Genomic DNA, 23,251 nt, shown 5'->3' with positions numbered 1-23,251 from the left:
TTGTGATACAGGATCGGCAGTTCGTTACAGTATGATTAACAACACGTTAATCCCTTGTTAAATCTTTTCATAAGCTTCTTGAATATCAATTCAGTTTTATAGAGCCGGTAAATCTTAAGAATATTCTAAAATATTACTGACATAACCAGTTTTCAGTTACTTGTCCCCCCCGCCAATCATAGTTACTAGAGAAATGGAGCATGCTTCCTGCTAAGCTTCAATACCACCAGGTCCTCACTTATGAACAGGTTTATGTATATTCATTTTAAGTTGGCTGTCTGGAACTTTGTTTCAGTGGGAGACTATATTAAACTTGGTGTTAAGGATCTTAGGACAGGCACAGTGAAATGTTTGCTTTATATATGCAGTGGTATTCGAATATTGGGCCTGTAAGAATGAAAAGGGGTATTTGTTCATTGGCATTCGCTGGCTGTATGTGGAACATTGTGTAAAGATGCTCACATGTTAACATCCGTTCTTACCTGGACATCAGGCGCACATCAGCCTTCTGTAGTAGTAGACACAGGAGCTTCCTCCCCTCACCGCTTTCTGTCCCTACCCCTCTTGCCACCAGCCTGACTGGAGGACTTCTTTGGCTCTGAACCACATGTTGAGCAGGTGTACTCCCTGTGAGCCTGTTGGCTGGGATCAAGGACAGGGGCTCCTGGGATTAGGGAATTGTGGAGGTAGAGGTTTTCCAGTCCCGCCCTTTCTGTCTTCTGGTAATCCCGAATCACACCTGCTTGCTGCTTTTGGCACTGCTTTGCTTGGTCTTACTGTGTGTTTGTGGTGTGTGAAACATAACTCAATACAGAAACAGTTCCTAAAACGTTTAGTGTATCAGGTAGCTGGTAAAGCAGACAGCCCTGTTATCCACTCCAGAAGTGGAGCCTCCCTGGAACTCAGGAGCTCCCAGCATGCTCCGTCCCAGCATGGCTCCTTCCTGCCCTCTGCTGGAGGTCCCACCTTTCCCTTACAGTGATTTCCTTTTATGGAGAGAATGTCTTGCTTTTCCGTATAATTTTATCACCTAACAGTATATCCCCAAACAAAGTTTTACCTCCTTTTAAACTTTACCTAAATGAAATCACACTGATTGTGTTCATTTGTATCTTGCCTCTTTTGTTCAATGTATTTTAAGATTCATTCATGTTACCACATATAGATGCCACCTCATTCATTTTTGTTGCTGTGTGATTGGTATTCTGTCATATTCGTTTGCTAGGGCTGCCGTAACAAATACCAAAGATTGGGTGGCTTAAACAACAGAAGTTAATTTTCTCACAGTACTGGAAGCTAGAAGCATAAGACGAAGCTGTAGGCAGGCTGGTTGCACTCTGGGGTCCCTCTCCTTGGTCTGTAGGTGGCCGTCTTGTCCCGTAGTCTTCATGTGGTCTTCCTCTTAGGGGTGTTTGTATCCTAATAGCTTCTTCTTGTAAGGACACCAGTCATGTTGGGTTAGAGCCCACCCATATGACCTCATTTTACCTTAATTACCTCTCCTGTCTCTAAATACAGTCACATTCTGAAGTACTGGGGGTTAGGAGTTGCCTAAAAATTTTGAGGGACATGGTTTAACCCATACCATCTATTATATGATTATATCAAAATGTATCCATCATATTATTTGGTGGACATTTTAGTTATTTCTTGCTTTAGGCTATTATGAGCAGTACTATTGTGAACATTTTCATACATGTATAGTGGTAAGCATGCCAGAATGGAGCATTCCGTCCTAGGAGTGAATTGCTAGGTAGTGCTGCACGGCTGCAGTATTAGATGAATTCAGTGTGTCTTCCAAAGTGCTTGTGTTGCAGGATCCTCGGTGGCGCCTTTCCTGGAGTTTTGCTTGAGCCCAGCGTTCCGCCCACTTGCCCTGGCAGGCTGTGCTTGGCTAGAGCTACCGGCCCTGATCCCACGCCAGCCAAGGGCAAGCCAGGCACAGAGCGGTGAGGGGTACGTGAACACGCAAGCACTGGGGTCTGCCCACTGTGCATAGCCAGGCACTCTGGCTCTTGGGTAGTCTTTTTCTTGCTGATTTTTAGGAATTCCTGAAATATTCTTGATACAAGTCTTTGGTTGCTTATGTATGTTACAGATATCTTCTCAAACTCTGTAACATCTGTTTTCACTGTGTTGACAGGATCTTTTTGATGAATGGAAGTTCCTCATTTTAATGTGGTCAGTTTATCAGTCTTTTCCTAGTTGAGTTTTTGAAATATATGTCTTGAGAATGCTTCCCTGAGGTCATTCAGATATTCTTCTATGTTATCTTATAAAATACTTACAACTTTGCGTTTAGATGTAATATATCTGGCACTGATTTTTGGGTACAGTATGATGTAGGACCCGATTTCATTTTTTTCGCTGTGGATAGTCAGCTGTTCTTGCATCATTAATTGAAAAGACACTCCTTCCCCTCGCGGCCTGAACCGCTTTGTCATAAATTGTCTATAGTTCTGCTTCAGTCTGCTGCTGGGCACCCCGTTCTGTACTGTTGATCTATCTGCCTCTTTCCACAAGAGCGTCAATCTGCTTTGAGTCCTATACCTTTGTAGTAAGTCTTGAAATCTGATAGAGCAATTCTTTCCACTTTGCTGTTGCTCTTCCAGAGCATCTTGGCTGTTCTTGGTTCTTTCCATTTCTGTGGACATTTTGGTATCTGCCCATTAGTTTCCACAGAGAGACCTTTTAGGAGGATCTTTATTGGAATGTGTTGGCTGTATAAGATCATTTGGGGGAGAATTGTCAATTTCATGAAAGACAAAACAAAATGAACCAAAAAGTAAACACTGGGAAACTGTTTTAGATGAAAGAAGATGAATGAGACATGGTAACTGAATGCAATGTGTTATGGTTTGTAAAAGTTATAAAGGCTTGGGACAAATGGGGAGACTTTGCTTTGAATTGTGTATTAGACACTAATGTTCCAGTATTAAATCTCCTGATAAGGGTGAGAAATGTTATGTCTACCTTTTTTCTTAGGAGATACATGTTGGGGAATTTAAGGTGAAGTGTTGTGATGCCTACAGCTAGCGCTCAATTCAAAAAGTTGAGGGAGGAGAGATGAGGAGGCAGCTAGAGTGATAATGGCAAAATGTTAGCAATTGGTGAATCTCAGTGAAAGGCAAATGGGTATTCATTGATTTTCTTTTTCTGTAGATTTAGCATTTTTCAAAATAAAAGTAGAAGAGAATTAAATTTCGTTTTGTATCTCAGGAAATAGTAGAGTGCCAGATAAACTAGTAATGCATTATCTTAGTGTGCTGTGCTAAGCATATTTGCTACTAAAAGCACTACTGAAATGGCAAGTGTGATTGGTTATTTTAAAAATTCTGAGTATGTTTGAACTTATTCAGTTCACATTTAAATCATACTGGAACAGCACATGTCTGTGGGCTGGCTCTCCAAGTAAAAAATACATTAATGAGCTTTTTGTGCCAATTACTGATTTTCAGGAAATGTTCTTTAAACTACTGATAAGAGTTCTGGAGATCCATGTCATACTAACAGGTGAACAAAGTAATTCATAGGAGTTAGACTTGATGCAGTCTAATTTTCTAACACCAGGCTAAGTTTTTTTTTTTTTTTTTTTTTTTTTTTTTTTTTTGAGAAGCGTTTCCGGTGCCTGAAAACTGATATTTATATTTTTCGTGAAGGATCTCAGATTCTTTGTTCTCATAGTAGATATCTTCACAGTCTATAAAGAAAACCCAGGTGGTTTTTGTTTTTGTTTTTGATTTTTGTTTTTTGTTTTTTTCAATTTTTAGTTACTGCTACAGAGGCACATAGGAATTTAAATGATTCCATGAGTCATGCAGTGAATTGGTAATAATACTAATGGATACACAGTTATTGACTCTTCTTTGCATTGGCCTCATTTTTCCCCCTGAATGTTAATATGTCATTTCTCAGCAAAATTATTTGTAAAGTAAAACATCTAACAACACCACCAAAATCTTGTAACAGCAAAAGGAAGAGCCGAGCTTCTGAAGATCAACCTTCGTGAGGTCGAATTAGATCCTGATATTCAACTGGAAGATATAGCCGAGAAGATTGAGGGCTATTCTGGTGCTGACATCACTAATGTTTGCAGGTATTTTTTTAATGATCTGTGATGTTAGACATTAGTTATAGACTTGGCAGGAGGACTAGTCTTAAAGTCAGTGTAGTTAGCCCAGTGTAGTTAGACATGAAAGCAGCTACCCATTTCTTTGAAATGGTTTCCCATTTGTCCTTTTTTTTTTTCCCATATAACTTTATTCTTCATTGTGAGATGAAAATTATATAGCATTGGTCACTTATGTTTTTGATCTTTGGATTTTAAAGAAATTGTTGTGTCGGTGGCTCGTGCCTGTAAGCCCAGCACTTTGGGAGACTGAGGCAGGCAGATCACGAGGTCAGGAGGTCGAGACTATCTTGGCTAACACAGTGAAATACCGTCTCTACTAAAATTACAAAATATTAGCTGGGCGTGGTGGCGGGCGCCTGTAGTCCCAGCTACTCGGGAGGCTGAGGCAGGAGAATGGCGTGAACCCGGGAGGCGGAGCTTGTAGTGAGCTGCGATGGTGCCACTGCACTCCAGCCTGGGAGACAGCGAGACTCCGTCGCAAAAAAAAAAAAACTGTTGTGTCTAACTTGATGATAACGACTTTGACAACCTAAGATTAGTTTAGCTTTGTGTTGGAGCCTTTCTACATCAACATAAAGTAATATTATTTAGTTTTGGTTGGCATTATTTAAACACATGCCGATGAGCAAAAATGATCAGTGTAAGCTGGGGAAGATACACATTTAACATTTTTTCAGTTTAGCGACATCATAATTTTTAGACACCTCCTGTCACTCTGTGCAGTTATTTTTTTCCTTATTTTTCTAACTGTACTTAAATTGACTTTAGTAGCCTTTCTTTAAAGCTGTAGCATCTGTTTTTCTCACCTTTTCTGCTCGCATTTTTCCCATGTGCGCATCCAAGTTTAGTGGCATACAATAAGGTCACAATAGTTTCTACCGCTACTATAGTGAAATATTTAAGAACTTGACATTTTTGTTGGCTTGGCCTTCCTAATAGCTTTTTTGTGTTTATGAATTATCCTTTTCTTCCATACCTTCATATTTATGATGGTCATATTTATGTTGGTCAAAAAGAGCTGCACATGATGGTCATATTTATGTTGGTCATATTTATGTTGGTCAAAAAGAGCTGCACATGGGATCAAGAGAAGCCAGAGTTTATGCCTTTAGTTGCCTGCAAATACTCCATGTAGGGAATTCCGTGTCCACTGTATGTGGATATTCATGTTTCAGAGAGAGTGATTTGTGGCTTTATTCCTCTATTTAGGCTGTAGACAAACTGGTCTGTGATTTGAATTATCTTAACATTAGCCACGTGTTCATTTCCAAGTGTACAATTCAGTATTTCAAAATTCGACTTTGGTTTCTTAAACTTCTTGGCTGTCTTTGAGGAGCAAGTGGGAAAATATAATTCAGTACTGTTTGAGCTTAACTTAGACTTTTAGGGTTCATTAACTGTACATTTCATGTTTCTGGTTATTTGCATCCTGTTTTAACTTCTGCCGAACCCCCAGGATGTTTCTTAAGTGAAAAATTCTAAGAAGCCTCATAGAAAACATATAATCTTTTGATTGTTTTTTCATAACTTTGTTACAATTGAAAGTGTTAAAACATGTGCAAAAATTACTGTTGACTGATTGTGGTGTATTTTTAGGGATGCCTCTTTAATGGCAATGAGACGGCGTATCAATGGCTTAGGTCCAGAAGAGATCCGTGCACTTTCTAAAGAGGAACTTCAGATGCCTGTTACCAAAGGAGACTTTGAATTGGCCCTAAAGAAAATTGCTAAGTCTGTCTCTGCTGCAGACTTGGAGAAGTATGAAAAATGGATGGTTGAATTTGGATCTGCTTGAATTTCTGTCAACTCTTTAATTTCTGGTATTTTTGTTTATAAAATATGAAGAAATTCCTGCAATTTTTAAAAAACAGATTTGGAATTTTTTTCAGTGGAGTGATTTTCACTTAAAGGAAAAAAAACATCTAAAACTGTGAAGAATACTAAATGTAGTTGAGAAATAATTCAGGGCGAGAGTTTGCTAGTCTCCCTTCCCTCGCTTTGTACTGGTATTCCACGTATTCCTGCATTAATATTGCACACCCAAACCAGTCTATCAGGGAGGCTGAAGAGAGGGAGCAGTGTGCTATTTTAGAAACTTGTTTACAGAAGATTTAGAAATAACCCTATTTCTCATTTGCAGTTGTTTTTCTTTGTTTTTCTTTTTGTTTTTTTCCACTTCTTTGCTCTGTCAACATGAGGGACCTATCTATACAGGTTGACTTTTAACATCAAAATTGGATTTGTGTCACACTCTGTATTTATTGTTAAGAGAAGAATGACAGTATATTTTGGAGGAAATAATTTACTGATTAAACCTTTAGAATTTATGACTTACTGTTAGGAGTCTGTCATATGGTTAGAATTTTTACTTCCCCTCCCGCTGCCATTTATTCTACTAGCTACTTAATAACGTCTGGAGCTTTATTGAGGAATATTCTCACGCTGTGTGGTATTTGAATCATTTTGCCAGGTCATTTCTCTGTCTTTAGTATTTTTTTGCTGGTGCTTCTTATACTTAATATGGAAAGGTGGGAAGAATATTGCATTAGATGTAATTCTTCATTCTAGACTTCCAAGTGTGTTTTCACTTTTCTTGTGTGTGTGAAGGAGTCTCACTCCGTCACCCGGGCTGTGTAGTGCAGTGGCATGATCTTGGCTCACTGCAACCTCCGCCTCCTAGATTCAAGCAATTCTCCTGTCTCAGCCTCCCAAGTTGCTGGGATTATAGGTGCGCACCAGCATGCCTGGCTGTGTTTTCACTTTTCTTTCAATATGTTCAAACAGATGTATAGCCATTATTTTTCTCAGCTCCAACATTGTTTGATTTTTGTTGAATTTGATTTTAGTATTTGAGATAAATACTTTTGCGTTCTGAACAAGTCCATTCTCTGTGGCTAACACAAAACAAATGAAATCTTTATAGTATTCCAGACAGCTAGTTTAACAAAACAGCATTGTACATAATGAATGATGTTCATTTGAAAATTCTAAAATTTGTCCTTGTCTAGGTTGAGAACTTTTACACACAGTAAGATAAGGATAGAAATCTGACATGCTCACTCAATACAGCAGGAATTACACCTTAGAAAGAAGCCAGAAAAAGTGAATGGCATATATCCAATCACAAGTAAATGATCCTGGCGTTAGTTTTTATGATTACATGTGTCTTATTAGGCAATTTATGCTTTAATGGTCAAGCTTTTAAAACTTTGTATTTGATAACATCCTGAATTATCAGTTTTGAGTAGCACCTACTGGTTTAAAACTAAAAATAATACAGCTTTTTGGACACTTAATCAAGATACTAAGAAGGTTTTTTTTTTTAAAAAGAGATTGATTATTTTTCCCTGCTAAAAACTATAAATGCCTTATGTTCTTTTCAGATAACTTAAGTCTGACTCTAAACTCCAGTATTCATTTGATGCTGTAAATTGCCGTTCTTTCTGAGACACAGATTATAAGATGCCAGATCATAAGACATCATGATTTTATTGTAATTGAATTCTTCCTAAAAACTGAGAGAAGTTTCCTTTTATTAACTTTTAAAATAAAGAAATAAGTAGTTTCATTGAGATTATTTTGCAAACGATTGCCATTCAGAAATGTACTTTTTTTCCCCTGAAGTTGTAGGAGCCATCACTAAAACATTAGTCTTGTGATTGTTAAAACTTGTTTGTATTGGGCTGGTGCAAAAGCAATTGTGGTTTTTCCATTACTTTCAATGGCAAAAACCGCAATTACTTTTGCACCAGCCTAACAATAGTTGATTAGTGAGACCTTTTCTGGGTTTCATATTAATTATCTTGGTGTGCATTTAATTATTTTTCTGAATTCATGGATAATGACATAGTAATTGTGTTTCTTTTAATACCAGTTATTCAGTATTTGGCAACTCAGACTTCCTAGGAGCTTATCTTTACCATGTTAAGCGAGTCAGCTGTGCTTTGTATTTCCCTTGTTTCTCATTTTGCCCTATCAGTGGATGGTAAATGCTTTGTATGTCTCAAATCCCTTAAAGGATCTTAAAGACATCCCTCAGGTGTTCTATTTAACTTTTATTTTATTTTATTTTAATTATTTTATTCTATTTTATTATTTTATTTTATTTTTATTTTATTTTATTTTGAAACGGAGTCTTGCTCTGTCCCCCAGGCTGGAGTGCAGTGACGTGATCTCGGCTCACTGCAACCTCTGCCTCCCAGGTTCAATCCATTCTCCTGCCTCGGCCTCCTGAGTAGCTGGGATTACAGGTGCCACCGCGCCCGGCTTATTTTTTTGTACTTTTAGTAGAGACAGAATTTCACCATGTTGGCCAGGCTAGTCTCGCACTCCTGACCTCAGGTGATCCACCCACATCGGCCTCCCAAAGTGCTGGGATTGCAGGCGTGAGCCACTGCTCCTGGCCCCAACTTTTAATGTACAACACACACACACACACACACACACACACACACACACACACACTCTCTCTCTCTCTCTCTCTCTCTCTCTCTCTCTCTCTCTCAGGCGTGAGCCACTGCTCCTGGCCCCAACTTTTAATGTACAACACACACACACACACACACACACACACACACACACACACTCTCTCTCTCTCTCTCTCTCTCTCTCTCTCTCTCTCTCTCTCTTTATTTCAGAAGACAGTGTGTTGCCTTACCCAGAATGAGTTTTAGGATTACGGGCGTGAGACAGACATACATACACACACACACACACAGAGTCTTTATTGCAGAAGACAGTGTGTTGCCTTATAGGCATGAGACACACGCACACACAGTCTTTATTGCAGAAGACAGTGCATTGCCTTACCCAGAATGAGTGCTTAGATTACAGGTGTGAGCCACTCTGCCCAGCCCTTTTAATGTACATCACACACACACACACACACACACAGACTGTCTTTATTGCAGAAGACAGTGTGTTGCCTTACCCAGAATGAGATTGAATTGTTTTGCTTCGTTTTGTTTTGTTATTCTGTGTTGCGGTAGCAGATGCATTATCAAAGGAAAAATATTTGGCTTCTTTAATTCCTCTGAAAACATGAGTATTTTGAGTTCTGCAGCACAATGACTGTAGGACTAAGCTAAGTCTGCTTTGCAGATATCTGATCAGATAGTCCCTACATTCTGTAGATGTGTATTGGTTGGTCCAAGACACAGTGGGTGGGAGCTCTGTGGACCAAGACAAAGCTGGACTAGAGAGTACAGTTCCAACTTGGCAGTTTCTCTAACGGCTCTATATAGCTTCTGGCTTCTACTACTGAAACAAGATCACTGATGGAGAGGCATAGTAATCTGTTTGCACTTTGGAAAAATAATATATAAAAGTGTTTCCCCCTCCTTTTAGCACTTTAAATCTGTTTTGAAATTAGAACTGATATCCATTTGTTTGAATAGTGTGTAACTATTATAGATCTATTTTAATGAACAATTTTTACCATTTCCCAAGCTGCCTATTATAAGCATAACATGTTTAAACCTTTTGCCCCATAATTTCTTTTTTTAAAGGAAATTAATATTAGTGAAATATATCAAACCCCTCTTTAATGGAAGCTGCAACCTTCTAGTGATCCAAGTAGACAATAGATGGTGGCATCACAGACTGTATCTACACACTTTCGGATCTGACCACTGCCTCCCACAATACCGAGCCATTTTGGAAGGGGAAAACGTGGTGGTCTAGCTCTATAGCTTGGGGCTTAATTTCAGCTTCTGAGATCACAGTTTTTGGGAAGTCATATTTCACTCTCAAAACGTAGGCTTAGAGCACGAATTGCTCAAAAACTAAGCAAACCAATACCTGGTGAATCTATGGTCATATACATACACCAGGGGAAAATGTGTGTGTACAACCCAAATTTACAGTATGATTGTCATTATTTGACTTTGCTTTATGTAGCCTGACTCTGTTGAACATAAAATTGTTAGTACTCTAAGTTTTGGATAGCCTGAGTTCATTTAAATTCCTTCCTTAGGAATAAGTTTTTATATACACTGCTAAATCTGTGATGAGAATCATGAAACAGTAACCAGCTGAGGTAGCTATGATTCACTTTCTCCCCACCCTAACATGAGATAAAATGAAGGACCTAGGCAAGTATTTCATGTTGTGTGAGTGGACTTTGGTTGCTTCAATATTGCCTAGGTTATTGAGTCTTTCTCTGCCTAATAGTGGATTCCCACTCTTAAGATAAGTTTTATCTTATTAATGATAAATCACTTTAGGGTATATTCTGTATGACAGGCATAAAATGTTAAGGGTGAATGCTGGCCTTTTCCAAGAAAAGGCCACCTTAACTCGTATGAGGGAAAAGTCCTAACTATTCTCTTTTATGTACCTTTTTTTTCTTAAACGGTTTTGATTGTATATTTTTAAGAAACCGCTTAATTTGTGATGCACATAATATTTATGTGAACCTAAGAATATGTCACAATAGAAAAAAGAATTATTGTTGGGGGATAAAAATATTTAAGCTTCAAATGTTTTAGTCTCATCTCCACTAACTATTTTTACAGAAAGCTAAAAACTCTGTTGTGATTATTGTAAGTTTAGTTATTTATACTTTTAAATTTGGCTTTTCGTACTTATTTAATTTTTTTGACATTTGCTTTTAATATTTGTTTCTTAATGTGGAAATTGTGTATTTTAATAAAATTCTTAGGATAGTAGGTATATTTTTAAACATTCACCTCATTAACAAATAGATCTTTGAATTTTTATTGGGTTTTTTGGCTGCAGACAACTCTTTAGCTTTAATGTTATTTCTGAATTCCCAGTGACTTATTAATAAAAACAGGAAAGATGTTTAGGTAATGTCATAAAATTTATTTTACTTTTCTCGTTTCCTGAGAAAATAAATGAAAAAACCCTGGATATTGCCTTATTACCAGCAGTGTGTAGGTTTTTGTATATTTGGAAATTTGGCACAAAAAAATAGGGAATTAGTATAGAGAAGTTTCCCTCCTATAAAAGGACTCCCATTTGATTATTTGAAACTATAAAATGCACTTTTACTTTACCATATCTGAAATGACAAAATATTGCCCTTTGGAAAACCTGATCTTTGCACGTGTAATTCCCAGAGTCTACCTCAGTTAACCAGGCTTAGTTTTAGGCAGGAATGAATTGAATTAAATTCAGTTCATCGTCTATGCAGATTTGTTTCTTTTAAGCACGTCCTTCCCTCCTGCTGTTGCCCTCCTCCCATTAACTTTCCTTTTTAATCTTGAAATTGTTTAAAATATTTCGTCTTTCTTTCCCTAGCAAAGCGTTTATATTCCAAATAAGGCCTCTCTGAAACGTCTGAATTACTTTTCCCTTCTTTGTTGTGGTCAGCTTCATTATTTGGAAGTATTGCATTCAAAGCAGCAGTGTCAAACATGACACACATCTGTTTTCTTATAGTTTCATAAATACAAACTAATGTGATGACCTTAAAAATTGTGGATCCTACATGTTCCTATGTTCATTCTCTGAAAACCTGAGTAACTTTATGAAAACACACAAACCTGGACAAATGTCACATTTTTGTGACATTTTCACTGACAAATGTATATTCATATGATGGTACGGCAGCAGGGAGTGGCCCCCGTTAGCATGGTTGTGAGTGGACAGTGTCCAGCAGGATCACTGCACGTTATGATGGCTTGTAAGTGCGTTGTTAAGACTTTTGCTTCAGTGTTTGTCTCCCAGTATCTGAACCTAATTTAAAGAAAAAGACGTTTCCAAGTTGTATTTATTAAATGTGTTTTTCCTTACATTTTGTGCTGCTACTTTGCCAATCTCATTAGCTTAGTTGTGTTTGTGCTTAGATTATATTTGGTAATAAACTTACAGAGTGTTGGTTGTCGTCACTTTCTGTGTGGTTCATTTTGATCTATAGTCACGGACGCACTTCTTGCCACCGGTGGGAACAACAAACCCCTCACTAGTAAGGAATGGCTTTCCCCAGATTTTTGTTCTCATAAAATCACGTATTGTAAACCTGACATTTTGTATTGGCTATGCTTATGCCAATAATTTCAAGGTCGATGCAGGTAAGATGTGTGTTTTTTCAATTAATTCCAACTGGCATAATCAATACACTTGTCTTGCTTGTGTAGCACCATTGCAAAGTGGATGTTCCATATGGTGAATTTTCTAGATGACTAAGTCTTTATGACCTCCTCTAAACAATTTTTTTTAGTTAATAGACTTTATTTTTTTTAAGCAGTTTTAGGTTTACAGAAAAATTGAGCAGAAAATTTGGAGCTCCCATTTACTCACAACCCCCGCCCCAGTTTCTCCTCTTACTAACATCTTACATTACATTAGTGTGGTATATTTATTATAATCGATTAACTGATGTTGATGCATTATTATTATTCAAGTCCATAGTTGACATTAGGGTTCACTTTGCGTTATACACTTATGGGTTTTGACAAAAGCATAATGTCATGTATCCATCTTTACGACAGCAGACAAAATCGTTTCACTGCTCAAAAATTCCCTGTGCTTTGCCTATTCATCTTTCCCTCGCCTCCCAATTCCTGGCAACACTGAGCTTTTTACCGACTCTCTAGTTTTGTCTTTTCCAGAATGTCATATAGTTGGAATCGTATAGGATGTAGCCGTTTTAGACAGGCTGCTTTTACTTACCAGTATGCATTTAAGGTTCCTCCATGTCTTCCTGTAGCACGATAGTTCATTTCTTTTTAGCACTGAATAGTACTCCGTTGTCTGGATATACCACAATTTGTTTATCCATCCACCTACTCAAGGACATCTTGTTTGCATCCAAATTTTAGCAATTATGAGTAAAGCTGCTCTAAACGTTCATGTGCAGATTTTTGCAAGCACATAAGTTTTCAGTTTACTTGAGTAATTATGGATGTGATTGCCGGAACGTATGGTAAGAGTATGTATAGTTTTATAAGAAACTAGCAGGCTATCTTCCTAAGTGGCTGTACCGTTATATATTCCCACTTGCAATGAATAAAGGTTTCTGTTGCTCCACATCCTCGCCAGCATTTGATGTTGTTGGTAGTTTGGGTTTGGCCATTCTAAGAGCAATAATGATGCTAACAAGCCTAACAGCTGGTTCACTAGGTTCACTGATAGGTGTGTAACGGTACCTCGTTGTTTCCATTGCAGTTTCCAGATGATGTGGAACATTTTTTCATGCGCTTATCAATTTGAAACTTTGCTAAACCGTATCACATTTGTTCCTTGAGTTTGTAAACTGAAGAATTGGAACTTACCCTTTTCTTCAGGATTCAGAGTTATGAGGTCAGTCCCTTGTTTTATGCCACTCTCTGCAATTAGTGGAGGGGTAGGAGGGCCTTTTTTTTTTTTTTTTTTTTTTAAATCTGTCTCACTGACTGGTCGTTGAGTTTTCATGTTTGCTTTTATAACATTTCCACTGGTCTCTTACCAACCTTTCTTCCTCTTCCGATGTCCTGTTTCCAGTCTTCAGTGAACCTAGAGAAATAGTTGTTAGGCTTGTTAGCATCATGTGTGAATGAGTACTGCAGTTTAGGGATGAGTAGTGGTGGGGAGGTCTATTCTTGGGCTCTAATGCTGTGTGTCGTTTCTCTGGGCTCTCTGTGGCCTTTTTAGCTTTATCTTTGGATCCCAGAAGTGCTCCTGATGGACCAAGTGTGAAGGAGATATTTTTGCATAATTATGGTGCCATGCAGTTGTGTAATATGTACAACTGGAAGGGAGCTAGCAACAATTTAATTCCATGGCCCCAGCCGGTTTTCTTCCTATGACCATGAGGGAGGTGTCGATCTCTTGGGAGGTATAAAGAAAAAGAATTAGGTTAAGTGGGACCAAGACAGGAGACATTTGTGGCTAGAGCCCTCCCACTCTCCCTGCAGTCCTTTCTCCAGTGCATATGACCAGTGCCACCTGTGACTGACCTAGCTCCCATGGCAGAGCATGGCGCAGTGTTGGAGTGTTTGCCCAGAGATGCCAGGAGTTTAACTAGAAATCGTGAGGGAAGATAGAAGCATTGCCTGGCTTCGTCCCTTCCCAGCATCAGCTGCTACCTTTCTAATGATAAACAGAAAGGCAGGGTGGGCGCAAGTCTCACCTGGCCGGTTCCAACAACAGATGCCCCAAGGCTGGAGGCTGGTCTCAGGTGCTCCTCCCCCTCCCTGGCTGGATGTCACCACTTCAACTGCACCTGGCCAGGCAGACGTGGGGCTTCACCTGGGCATTCCTCTGGCTCCTGCTACACCCAGAACAGGGCAGAAAGGGATCGGGGAGAGAGAACATGTGCTCTGTGGTTACTTCTTATCCTTTTTACACTCAGAAAAGCTTGATGGGCAACTCTTTCCCAGTTTTACCTATTCTGATATCTTCTTAAGACCTCCCCTGTAAGTTTTGAGAGACTCACCAGCAACCTACAGCATTGAGAGCTGAAATTAAGAGCAAATGACTTGGTCCCCTCATCTTACAGGTGAAGAGTTGAACTCATGAAAATTTAAAAATATATGTTCAAGATCGTATTCTGACCTGGAAGCAGAACTTATATCCGTTTCTGATCTTGAAGAGTGCTGCAGACAAGGCTTAAAGAAAGCAAGTCGGCCGGGCGCAGTGGCTCAAGCCTGTAATCCCAGCACTTTGGGAGGCCGAGACGGGCGGATCACGAGGTCAGGAGATCAAGGCTAACACGGTGAAACCCCGTCTCTACTAAAAATATAAAAAATTAGCCGGGCGTGGTGGCGGGCGCCTGTAGTCCCAGCTACTCGGGAGGCTGAGGCAGGAGAATGGGGTGAACCCGGGAGGCGGAGCTTGCAGTGAGCTGAGATCTGGCCACTGTACTCCAGCCTGGGTGACAGAGCGAGACTCCGTCTCAAAAAAAAAAAAAAAAAAAAAGCAAGTCAGATGGCAAAACATTTATTAAGGACCTTTAAGATTGCAGCAGGTACCAATACAGACAATTACCCGAGCTGATGATGGTTAAAAATAAGAAATGTAAGATAAGTTGACATCATAGGATTGGAACTAACATAATGTTTACTGTGTGCTAGATACTTTTATTTACTAAATTCATACATTAGCCCTAAAAGATATATTTATTCTTATTCTTTTTCTTCAGAAGAGAAAACTGAGGCTTATAGAGTGACTTGCTCTAGTTGAATGGCTCCTAAGAAGTGAAGAAGGATAGGAACCTAGGTCAATTTAGTTTCAGAACCCATTCCTTTGCCATATTCTAAGCTTACTCTCAACAATGTTAAAAACACACAAAAAGCACTCAATTTTTAAAATGTTGCATTCACCCATTTTTCTGAGGTTATGAATCACTTTTTAATCTTCCCTTTCTCTTACTGCTTTTTTGGTCAGATTTTTTAGGTAGACTATTGTGATAGGTTCTGTTTCAGAATCTATGTTGATAAGGCAAGAAAAGAGGGCTCTTGTGGGATTTAAATGAATTTGACACTATTGGCTCCTGTTTGCTCTATCAGAGTGCAAATATATACCTATTGTTTTTAAGGGCAACGCTTAATGAAATGAACTGATCATTCTAAGAATTCCCATGAATCATAGGCCAACAACTTAGGTGGCATAGCACTCTAACAGTTACGTTTATTCCTGGAACCTCCAGCAGTCCTCTGCTGACGGGGTGACAGCTTCAGAGTCCTTAGCTGGACGTGTACTTGTCATCGGAGCATCACCAAGTCATGGAGGGGGCTCACTGTCCAACTTTGAAGCACCAGAACAAAGTTAATTCTGAATGTTCAAAATACTGACCATGGCCACGCCAACTGAACGCCCCTAATCTTGTCTGAATATTCAAAACGCCTGTCACTACATCTTAAATAATTTTTTAAACAAGTAACCATGGTATGACTACTGTATTCCATAACAAAAATCCTAAACTCCAGTGTTAGTAATTATTACGTAGAGGTGGATGAATTGAACTTCATTTGGGGTTTGTAAAATACCTCAAGCTATTTTTCAAACATTTCGAAATATGTTTTGTAACATTTCTCAAATATACTTTACTAAACATATTTCCTTTAATTTTTAAATCCTTTTTAAAGTGTTTGTTTAAGGGGAAATTTAATCCATGTGTTTCTGATTCATTTACAATGAACTCATCAAAGTTGTTTCTTAAGAATTAAGATTCTAAGAAGCCTGAGGAACTCTTCTCATGAATTTTGTCAGCCCTTAAAAGCCTTTTTCCAATCAAAACTTTTCCCCCTAAAGATAAATAAATGTGGATGAAATGTTTTAGTTTGGTTTACAATACAAAGCCTGTATTTCAAAATCTAACCTAGTTGTGAATTTAGGATAATAAACGATTCTGCCTTTACCGTAAGAGTTCACTTCATTTGTTGCTCTTCAAAGCAACTAACTGCAAAGGGTTTGCAATAACTGTGCTCTCCTGAAAACACACAACACTGACATTCCATACCGTCTTCTCAGATTCATAGCAAAGGTGACATAGGTGGGCTGGGCAAACATATTAAACTAGGTCAGCTAGTTATTGGGGATCTACCATGTATGCTAAATATGCATACAGTACATAGTCACACATATACGTACATGTGAAAAGACTCATTTAAGTTACTTTTGTGTGTTTACCTATACTTACAAATTTTAACAAAGTTTATTTTTTATTTTATATTAATAAATTATTGTGTGAAGTGGCTACAATCGTTCTCATCTCTATATAGAAATGTTTTTTGCCTGAGATTTAGTTTAACAGGTTTCTGTTGCCTAGCAGTAGGTTTTTGAGAATAGCTTTTTGTATAGCTTTAATTGAACAGGTTGATTGCATGAAATCATCTTAGCAAAAGTAAGGTCATTGCAGTGAAGGTAAAAGAAACTATGCTGACAACTAATTGGATAGAATGTCATAAGCCACAGTGGATCTGGAAGAGATTTGCAGAAACGTAGCAACAAAAGAAGGGAGTTTGTTCAAGGCAGCTAGAAACTGCATTCAGAAATATTCATGTTAAAAGAAAGGCACCATTTCCTTGGTTCTCATTAGGGAATTGTGTGAAATACATATTTGTTCATCACAAGAAATAATCAGTTCCTATTTTTAGTGGAAACTTTTTCCCTGAGTTGTTTAGTATGGGATTATTAGACAATAAAAACATCTTTTCTGTACTTTTCAAAATATAAACTAATTTCTTACATATTTCATTGGTTTGTGCCGTAGATGAACTCTTAGTATTTTAGGAAAAAACTTCCATGATCATTCCTTTTTAAAACCAACACTTAAAATTGTCTTTATTTAAATCAAAATGCAAAACCTCTTGCATTAAGGGAGACTTTTACCTTTTACTTTGTATTTTTTCATATGATAATTATTTACTTTGTAAAAGAAATATAAAATTATAAAGATTTTTTTAAAGCAATATTTGTAGAAATCAAATCAGTGTCTGCCCTTCTGTCTTCCAAAAGCCCTTGGCCTAAATAAGAGTCAGGCATAGCTGTTGACCCCATTTCATTTGACACAGAGGGAAGGAGTGTGTTGACCACTGTCACTCTCTCTCTCACCTAGGACAGCGCTCTCCAGGCTGCATTAACCGTGTCTCTCCAGCAGTAAATGTGTGAGTTACACACTGTTACTACGTTGGTAGTTTAAGGATACTTGTAAATTACAGTAGTATTTCTATATAATTTGTAAAAATCCATAAAATGTAGAAATATGAAAGACTATCATATGAAGACACTGAAAAGTAATCCTTACTGCTACAAAATCCTTCCAAAAAACATGAGTAATATTTTCATTGAGAGCTATGACATTAAATATACTTTCTTATTTTTTTAAATCTTAGGATAACAATTTAGGGACAGTGATTTTATTTTTTATTTCAATGCTTAGTTATAATGACCATTACAGCTAAAAATGTAACTTCACAAAGGTGTGTAGATCCAAATGGAAGAAGCAGATCATTGGCTGCAATCTCAAGTAAGGAGCTTCAGTTTAAAATCATGCCCACTATGCAGAAGTTTTTATTTGGCTATTTGCATCTTTCTTGATGTCAGTCAGTTATTGCAAATGAATTGAAAGGTTGCATTTTATGTTGAATGTGTAGAACCTGCTGCACCTCTTCATTTGGAAGATTTTAAAACAGGAAAATTATTTTAAGTTGCACATATTAGAGTTCTTAAAAAAGAGGCTCAGTGTTTTTGGCAACAAAATCATGTAACAATGGAAAAATATTTCCCAACATCAATTTTCTTCATGTAACATGGATTTCTTTCATATAGTAATTATTTTCTCATCCCTTTTAGGAAAAAGAATAAAGTTGTAGAGTATAGGAAATAAGCATTTCATTTTATCTAGATATGTATATGAGCCTGTTACTGTGCATACAGCAAAAATTTAATAAAAACAATAGCTTTGCCTTTATTATATCTGATACATTCTGATATTTTCTAATTGGTTTCATGTTGTAAAATTCCTGGACCTGCCCCAGGAAATTGATTTCATTACTTGTTAATGGTGGACAGCTTGTAATTTCAGACCTTCTCCTGGACTGCAGGGTGCCACTGGCTGCAGCCCTGGCCCTCTCCCATCTTCCTCTGTGCGGATTACTCAGTGACACATTTGACAAGTGGCCTGGTGAGCAGCAGTGGCCATGCCTGGTTTCCTGGCCACCCGGGGGCTCATCCTTCACCATGCTGTTCCTGACAGGCCATTGCGAGTCTCTTTATCGTTTGAACCTGACCAGTCAGGTTCTCAGGGTCAGGCACTGGGCATCTGTCCTCTCTCTGCCTGCCTCCCTGAACCTCAAATGCCTGGGGATTCTAACTCTGTCCCAGTGGTGGTTTTCTTGAATTTGATCAGTCTAGACATGATAGTTCTTGAAAGATTTAAGACACGCTTAATTTCTGTTGAGTTTTCATTTCTCCTCAGTCTTAAGATGATTCCTGACTTCTAGATATGATATGAATATGTCACTGTTCATTCCTTCTTTTTAAAAAAGTCAGCAGTGATCCCTGTGCCAGTGATGTTAAACACATCCCCTGGGGAAGGACCAGGTCACTGTGGTTCTTGTACTAGTATAGGACATTTAGATAGCTGCCAGCTCCCCAGGGCAGCACAGCTGCTTGGTGACCTCTCCTTGTTCCTGGAAGAGGAATAGGGCTCTTCAGTTACAGGACATGGGGCTGGAATCATTCAAGGGAGGACCAAGAGAGGAACAGAGACTCTTAGTCACTAACAGGAAAGTGATAAGGTCTGAGAGTCAGACTGCAAGGAAGAATCAAGGAAGGAGAGGATCGAGTTTTCAAGGGAAAGGAGTTCTTATGTGTTCTGCTGTGACCACCTGAAGAAGGTTGACAGAAGCTACAAATAGTTGGTCCTATTTGGACTCTGCCTCCTGTGGCCAAAGCACTGTTCCTGCTATTTGACTAGATACTTACTGGCTATTTAAAACAAGGCCTCATTTGGATCATGAGACGTATTTGGGTAGTGTGAGAACTTCAGCTCTGCAGTCAGAAAACGATTTTATCCTCAGCTCTATCACTTCTAAGCTGTGTGACTTTGGGCAAGTTACTTATCCTGTCTGTGGCTGTGTTATCTATCTCACCTCAGAATGGAGATAACAGGACCTTCCTTTGTAGGACTGTTGGGAAGATTAAATGACATACTGAATTTAAAGTACTTATCACGGCACCATACAGACCCTTAATGTTAGCTGCAGTGATGTGCGAGGGCTGGTACGTACCAGGCTGTCCCAAAGCCAAAGGAACGTTAAGGAATATTGCAAACCTTTCCACCATTGATAGCTGAAAGTGTAGCCACGGTGAGAGGATCCACACGTGGAAATCGGCCAACACTACACCAGGGCTTTACCCATCCCCTATCCCCCTGGAAGAGTTAGTCTACCAGCATATCACAGGTTAGCTCTTTTTATTTTTGTGGGTTTTTTTCTCCCACTGCAAGTAATATGGGTCCAGGTGTGTAGCCTGGCTCTTTGTCACTCCTTCTGGGTAATACGCCTAAGCTTGCCAGTCGTCATGAACAGGTTAGTCTGACTTTCAGTGAGCCATTTTTGACTCAGTGAATGGCTGTTTTGGTGTCTTCAAAAATTAGGTGCCCCTCTCTTTCCTGAACTAGACTATATACTCTGATACCTTTATTGCAATGTTACAGAAGTCTTAGGACACTCGTAGTGGACAGACATATTCCACTTCCCTTTTAATTCCTGAGAAACACAGTCTGAGCTGTATCTAGGCAATATCCACACTGCCTTGAGACTTTTTCCGAAAGTGGAATTCATCAGTCATCCAGGAGGCTCTGAGCCTCGTGACTGGCATGGCTTACCTAGTGGCTGTGGTAGACTTGTGCCTATGGAGGTGTTTTGCTGAGGGCTTGTGAGAGCTATTTGGCACCTTTTCCAGCAAAGTTGGGAGAGGAAGGCGGAAGAGAGGTTCTGTTCTCACCTATTTTAATACCCGAACCAGGCCGGGCGCGGTGGCTCAAGCCTGTAATCCCAGCACTTTGGGAGGCCGAGGCGGGCGGATCACGAGGTCAGGAGATCGAGACCATCCTGGCTGACACGGTGAAACCCCGTCTCTACTAAAAAATACAAAAAAAACTAGCCGGGCGAGGTGGCGGGCGCCTGTAGTCCCAGCTACTGGGGAGGCTGAGGCAGGAGAATTGCGTGAACCCGGGAGGTGGAGCCTGCAGTGAGCTGAGATCCGGCCACTGCACTCCAGCCTGGGCGGCAGAGCGAGACTCCGTCTCAAAAAAAAAAAAAAAAAATACCCGAACCAAAAAATGGAAGTTGGTGGTAGCACCGAATTAGAACTCTTGCCTCATTTAGCACACTAATCATCAAATTTCTCTGTATTTTCAATAGAAGCAAAGCATAAATTCTGAATAAAGAGGCACTTCAAATAGGGAATTTACAAACGTTACACATTGTCTTTCGTGTTGCAGCTGTGAAACATACCTTCTAGAGAAAATCACACAGATTGTTGTGTACTTTCTTAAGAATTGCAGACTAGAGTCATGATTTGTTAGTCTCATTTGCTTTTCACAAGAAAAAGCATTACATGATGTCTGAGGGTCTCGGGTTCCATAACGGGGACTTTCCCAAGGTCTTTCATACGAAAGTTTCTGTGCAGCCCATGGGAGATTACACAGGGAGGCAGTCTGGAGACTCGCCAGGACTTATTTTAGTCTATTCTAATTTGAATCTTATATAGGCCTATTATTTACACCTATATATCAGTCCAACTTACTGAATGCCAACAAATTTGAGACACAACTCCTGCCCTCAAGGAACTTGTGTGCTGGTAGAGAAAGCCATGAAGCAGTCCTAGGATACTGTGTGTGGTTATAACAGCATGCACCTGAGAAATGGTCTGGAGGAGGAGAAGGACAAAGAAGGCTTCACGGAGGAGGTGAGGTCAGCCATGTGCTGAAGCAAGCAGAGGAGTTTGCCAGGTGGCTAAGAAGGGAATATTAACCCAGGGGTGGGTGACGGTCCCCACCTTCTGGATGATTTACTATATAGTTACATTTGCCCCTTAGCGTGACTTCTTTGACAGCTGTCGATGGACAGCTCTGTGAGGACGAGAAGCACTCTTGTTGCCTCCTCCACAGGGTTTTGCAAGTTGTAGGTGCTCAAATCCCCGATGGGAAATGAGAACCTTAGCCTACAAAAAAAAAAAAAAATCTCCCTTCTTCACTGGAACCCTGTAAGCAAAGCAGTTCCGAAGAGCACTGATAGGAAAAACTGAATTCACTGCAGATGACGACAGAGCTGGGGTTCAAAATCAGCTCCTAAGCAGTAATCTGAATCAAAGTCATTGTCTAGTCTGTGGACATGGTCAGGATGCATACAAAGTTAAATTGTCTTTCAGAGTTTGTAGCTTGAAGGTGCCTTATATTGATTTCTGTTGTTTTGTGTTGAGACGGAAACAAAACTCTGTTGCCCAGGCTGGAGTGCAGTGGTGCTATCTCAGCTCACTGCAACCTCTGCCTCCCTGGTTCGAGCGATTCTTCCGCCTCAGCCTCCCGAGTAGCTAGGATTACAGGCACCCGCCATCACACCTGGCTGATTTTTGTATTTTTGTAGAGACGGGGTTTCACTGCATTGGCCAGGCTGGTCTTGAACTCCTGACCTTGGGTGATCTGTATGCCTTGGCCTCCCAGAGTGCTGGGGTTACAGGCATGAGCCACCACACTCGGCCGATTTCTGTTTATTGAGTCCCTGATAAAACTGCTTTGCTTGCTTTCTCAAGAGGGAGGGTGACTGCCCCACCACAGCAGGTCCTGCAGCCATGCCGACTTTGCAAAAGCATTCCTCTCAGTGCTTTATTATTTACCTGCTGTGGATGACGATACAGCTGCCAGTCACAATATCTTTTCAGTGCTACAACATTTCCCTCCATTTTTCCAGGCCCACATCTGGTCTTAGCCCATCCTGAAGTTGTCTATGATGTAGAATTTGTTCCACTTGTGAACTGAGCCTATTTTGAAACTCAAAAGGTGCTTCCTAATTTGCAGTTGTATATTACATTCACACATCTCAGATTGAAATTCACACAATCCGTTTTGCATTACTCACGCTTAATAGTAATTTCTTTTGGCTATTGCCCTCATGCTATGTAAGAAAAAAAATAGATTTGAGCTTTTTATTTTGACTGTGTTCACGGACTGTAAATCTAATTAGTTTTCTGGGATTTTTTCTCTTAAAGTCGCATGCACGTTGCTCTCTGGACAAAGACTGATAAGCAGGGGCAGGTTTACCTTCTAACCATGTTCATCTTACCTGAATTGTCCTGGCACTTCACTTGGAAATACATCTTTTTTTTTTTTTCTGCCCTAATTTGCTGCATCCGGTTGATGTGTGTCGCCGGTAGATATGGTACCCACCTGTGAAATGGTGAGGAAAATTATGTCCAGATTAGGTAATGCTTTCAGATTCCTCTATTACAGACCATTGACTCCAGTGTTTCTCAGACTGAGCTAGAGAGTTCATTTGTTCTAGGAGAAATTTTTCAGTAACTGAGTTTTCAGACAGAGCAGCAACCACAAGAAATATGAACACAATCTGGCCCATGGGGATGACCGCTCCGAATTGAGAGTCAAGGTCACATGACTCCAGGGATAGGACCAAAGTCTGCAACCGAGAGGGATTCAGCAATTAAGGA

The 23,251-nt window shown here is 39.4% G+C and overlaps 2 protein-coding genes across 7 annotated transcripts in view; one reads left to right on the top strand and one right to left on the bottom strand.

Moving 5' to 3' along the window:
* ALOX5AP (arachidonate 5-lipoxygenase activating protein) overlaps nucleotides 1-23,251 on the bottom strand; it is a 734,005-nt gene that overhangs the window by 530,294 nt on the left and 180,460 nt on the right. The window lies entirely within an intron of this gene.
* The window catches only part of KATNAL1 (katanin catalytic subunit A1 like 1), a 167,521-nt gene that overhangs the window by 87,515 nt on the left and 56,755 nt on the right, over nucleotides 1-23,251 (top strand). For 5 of the 6 annotated variants that reach the window (XM_050766882.1, XM_050766885.1, XM_050766887.1 and 2 more), the window contains 2 exons: nucleotides 3,970-4,096; nucleotides 5,729-11,981. The exons of the other annotated variant lie outside the window; for it this stretch is intronic. In XM_050766882.1, the coding sequence (XP_050622839.1) occupies nucleotides 3,970-4,096; nucleotides 5,729-5,927 (326 nt within the window). In that variant the 3' untranslated portion in view covers nucleotides 5,928-11,981. Of the gene's footprint in view, nucleotides 1-3,969; nucleotides 4,097-5,728; nucleotides 11,982-23,251 lie in introns of those variants that run through there. 6 annotated transcript variants of the gene reach the window in all.

This window comes from Macaca thibetana, chromosome 17, assembly GCF_024542745.1.
Source record: "Macaca thibetana thibetana isolate TM-01 chromosome 17, ASM2454274v1, whole genome shotgun sequence".
Taxonomy (NCBI): domain Eukaryota; kingdom Metazoa; phylum Chordata; class Mammalia; order Primates; family Cercopithecidae; genus Macaca; species Macaca thibetana.
Note: the sequence above shows the minus strand (reverse complement) of the source record. Positions and strands in the feature narration are given on the sequence as shown.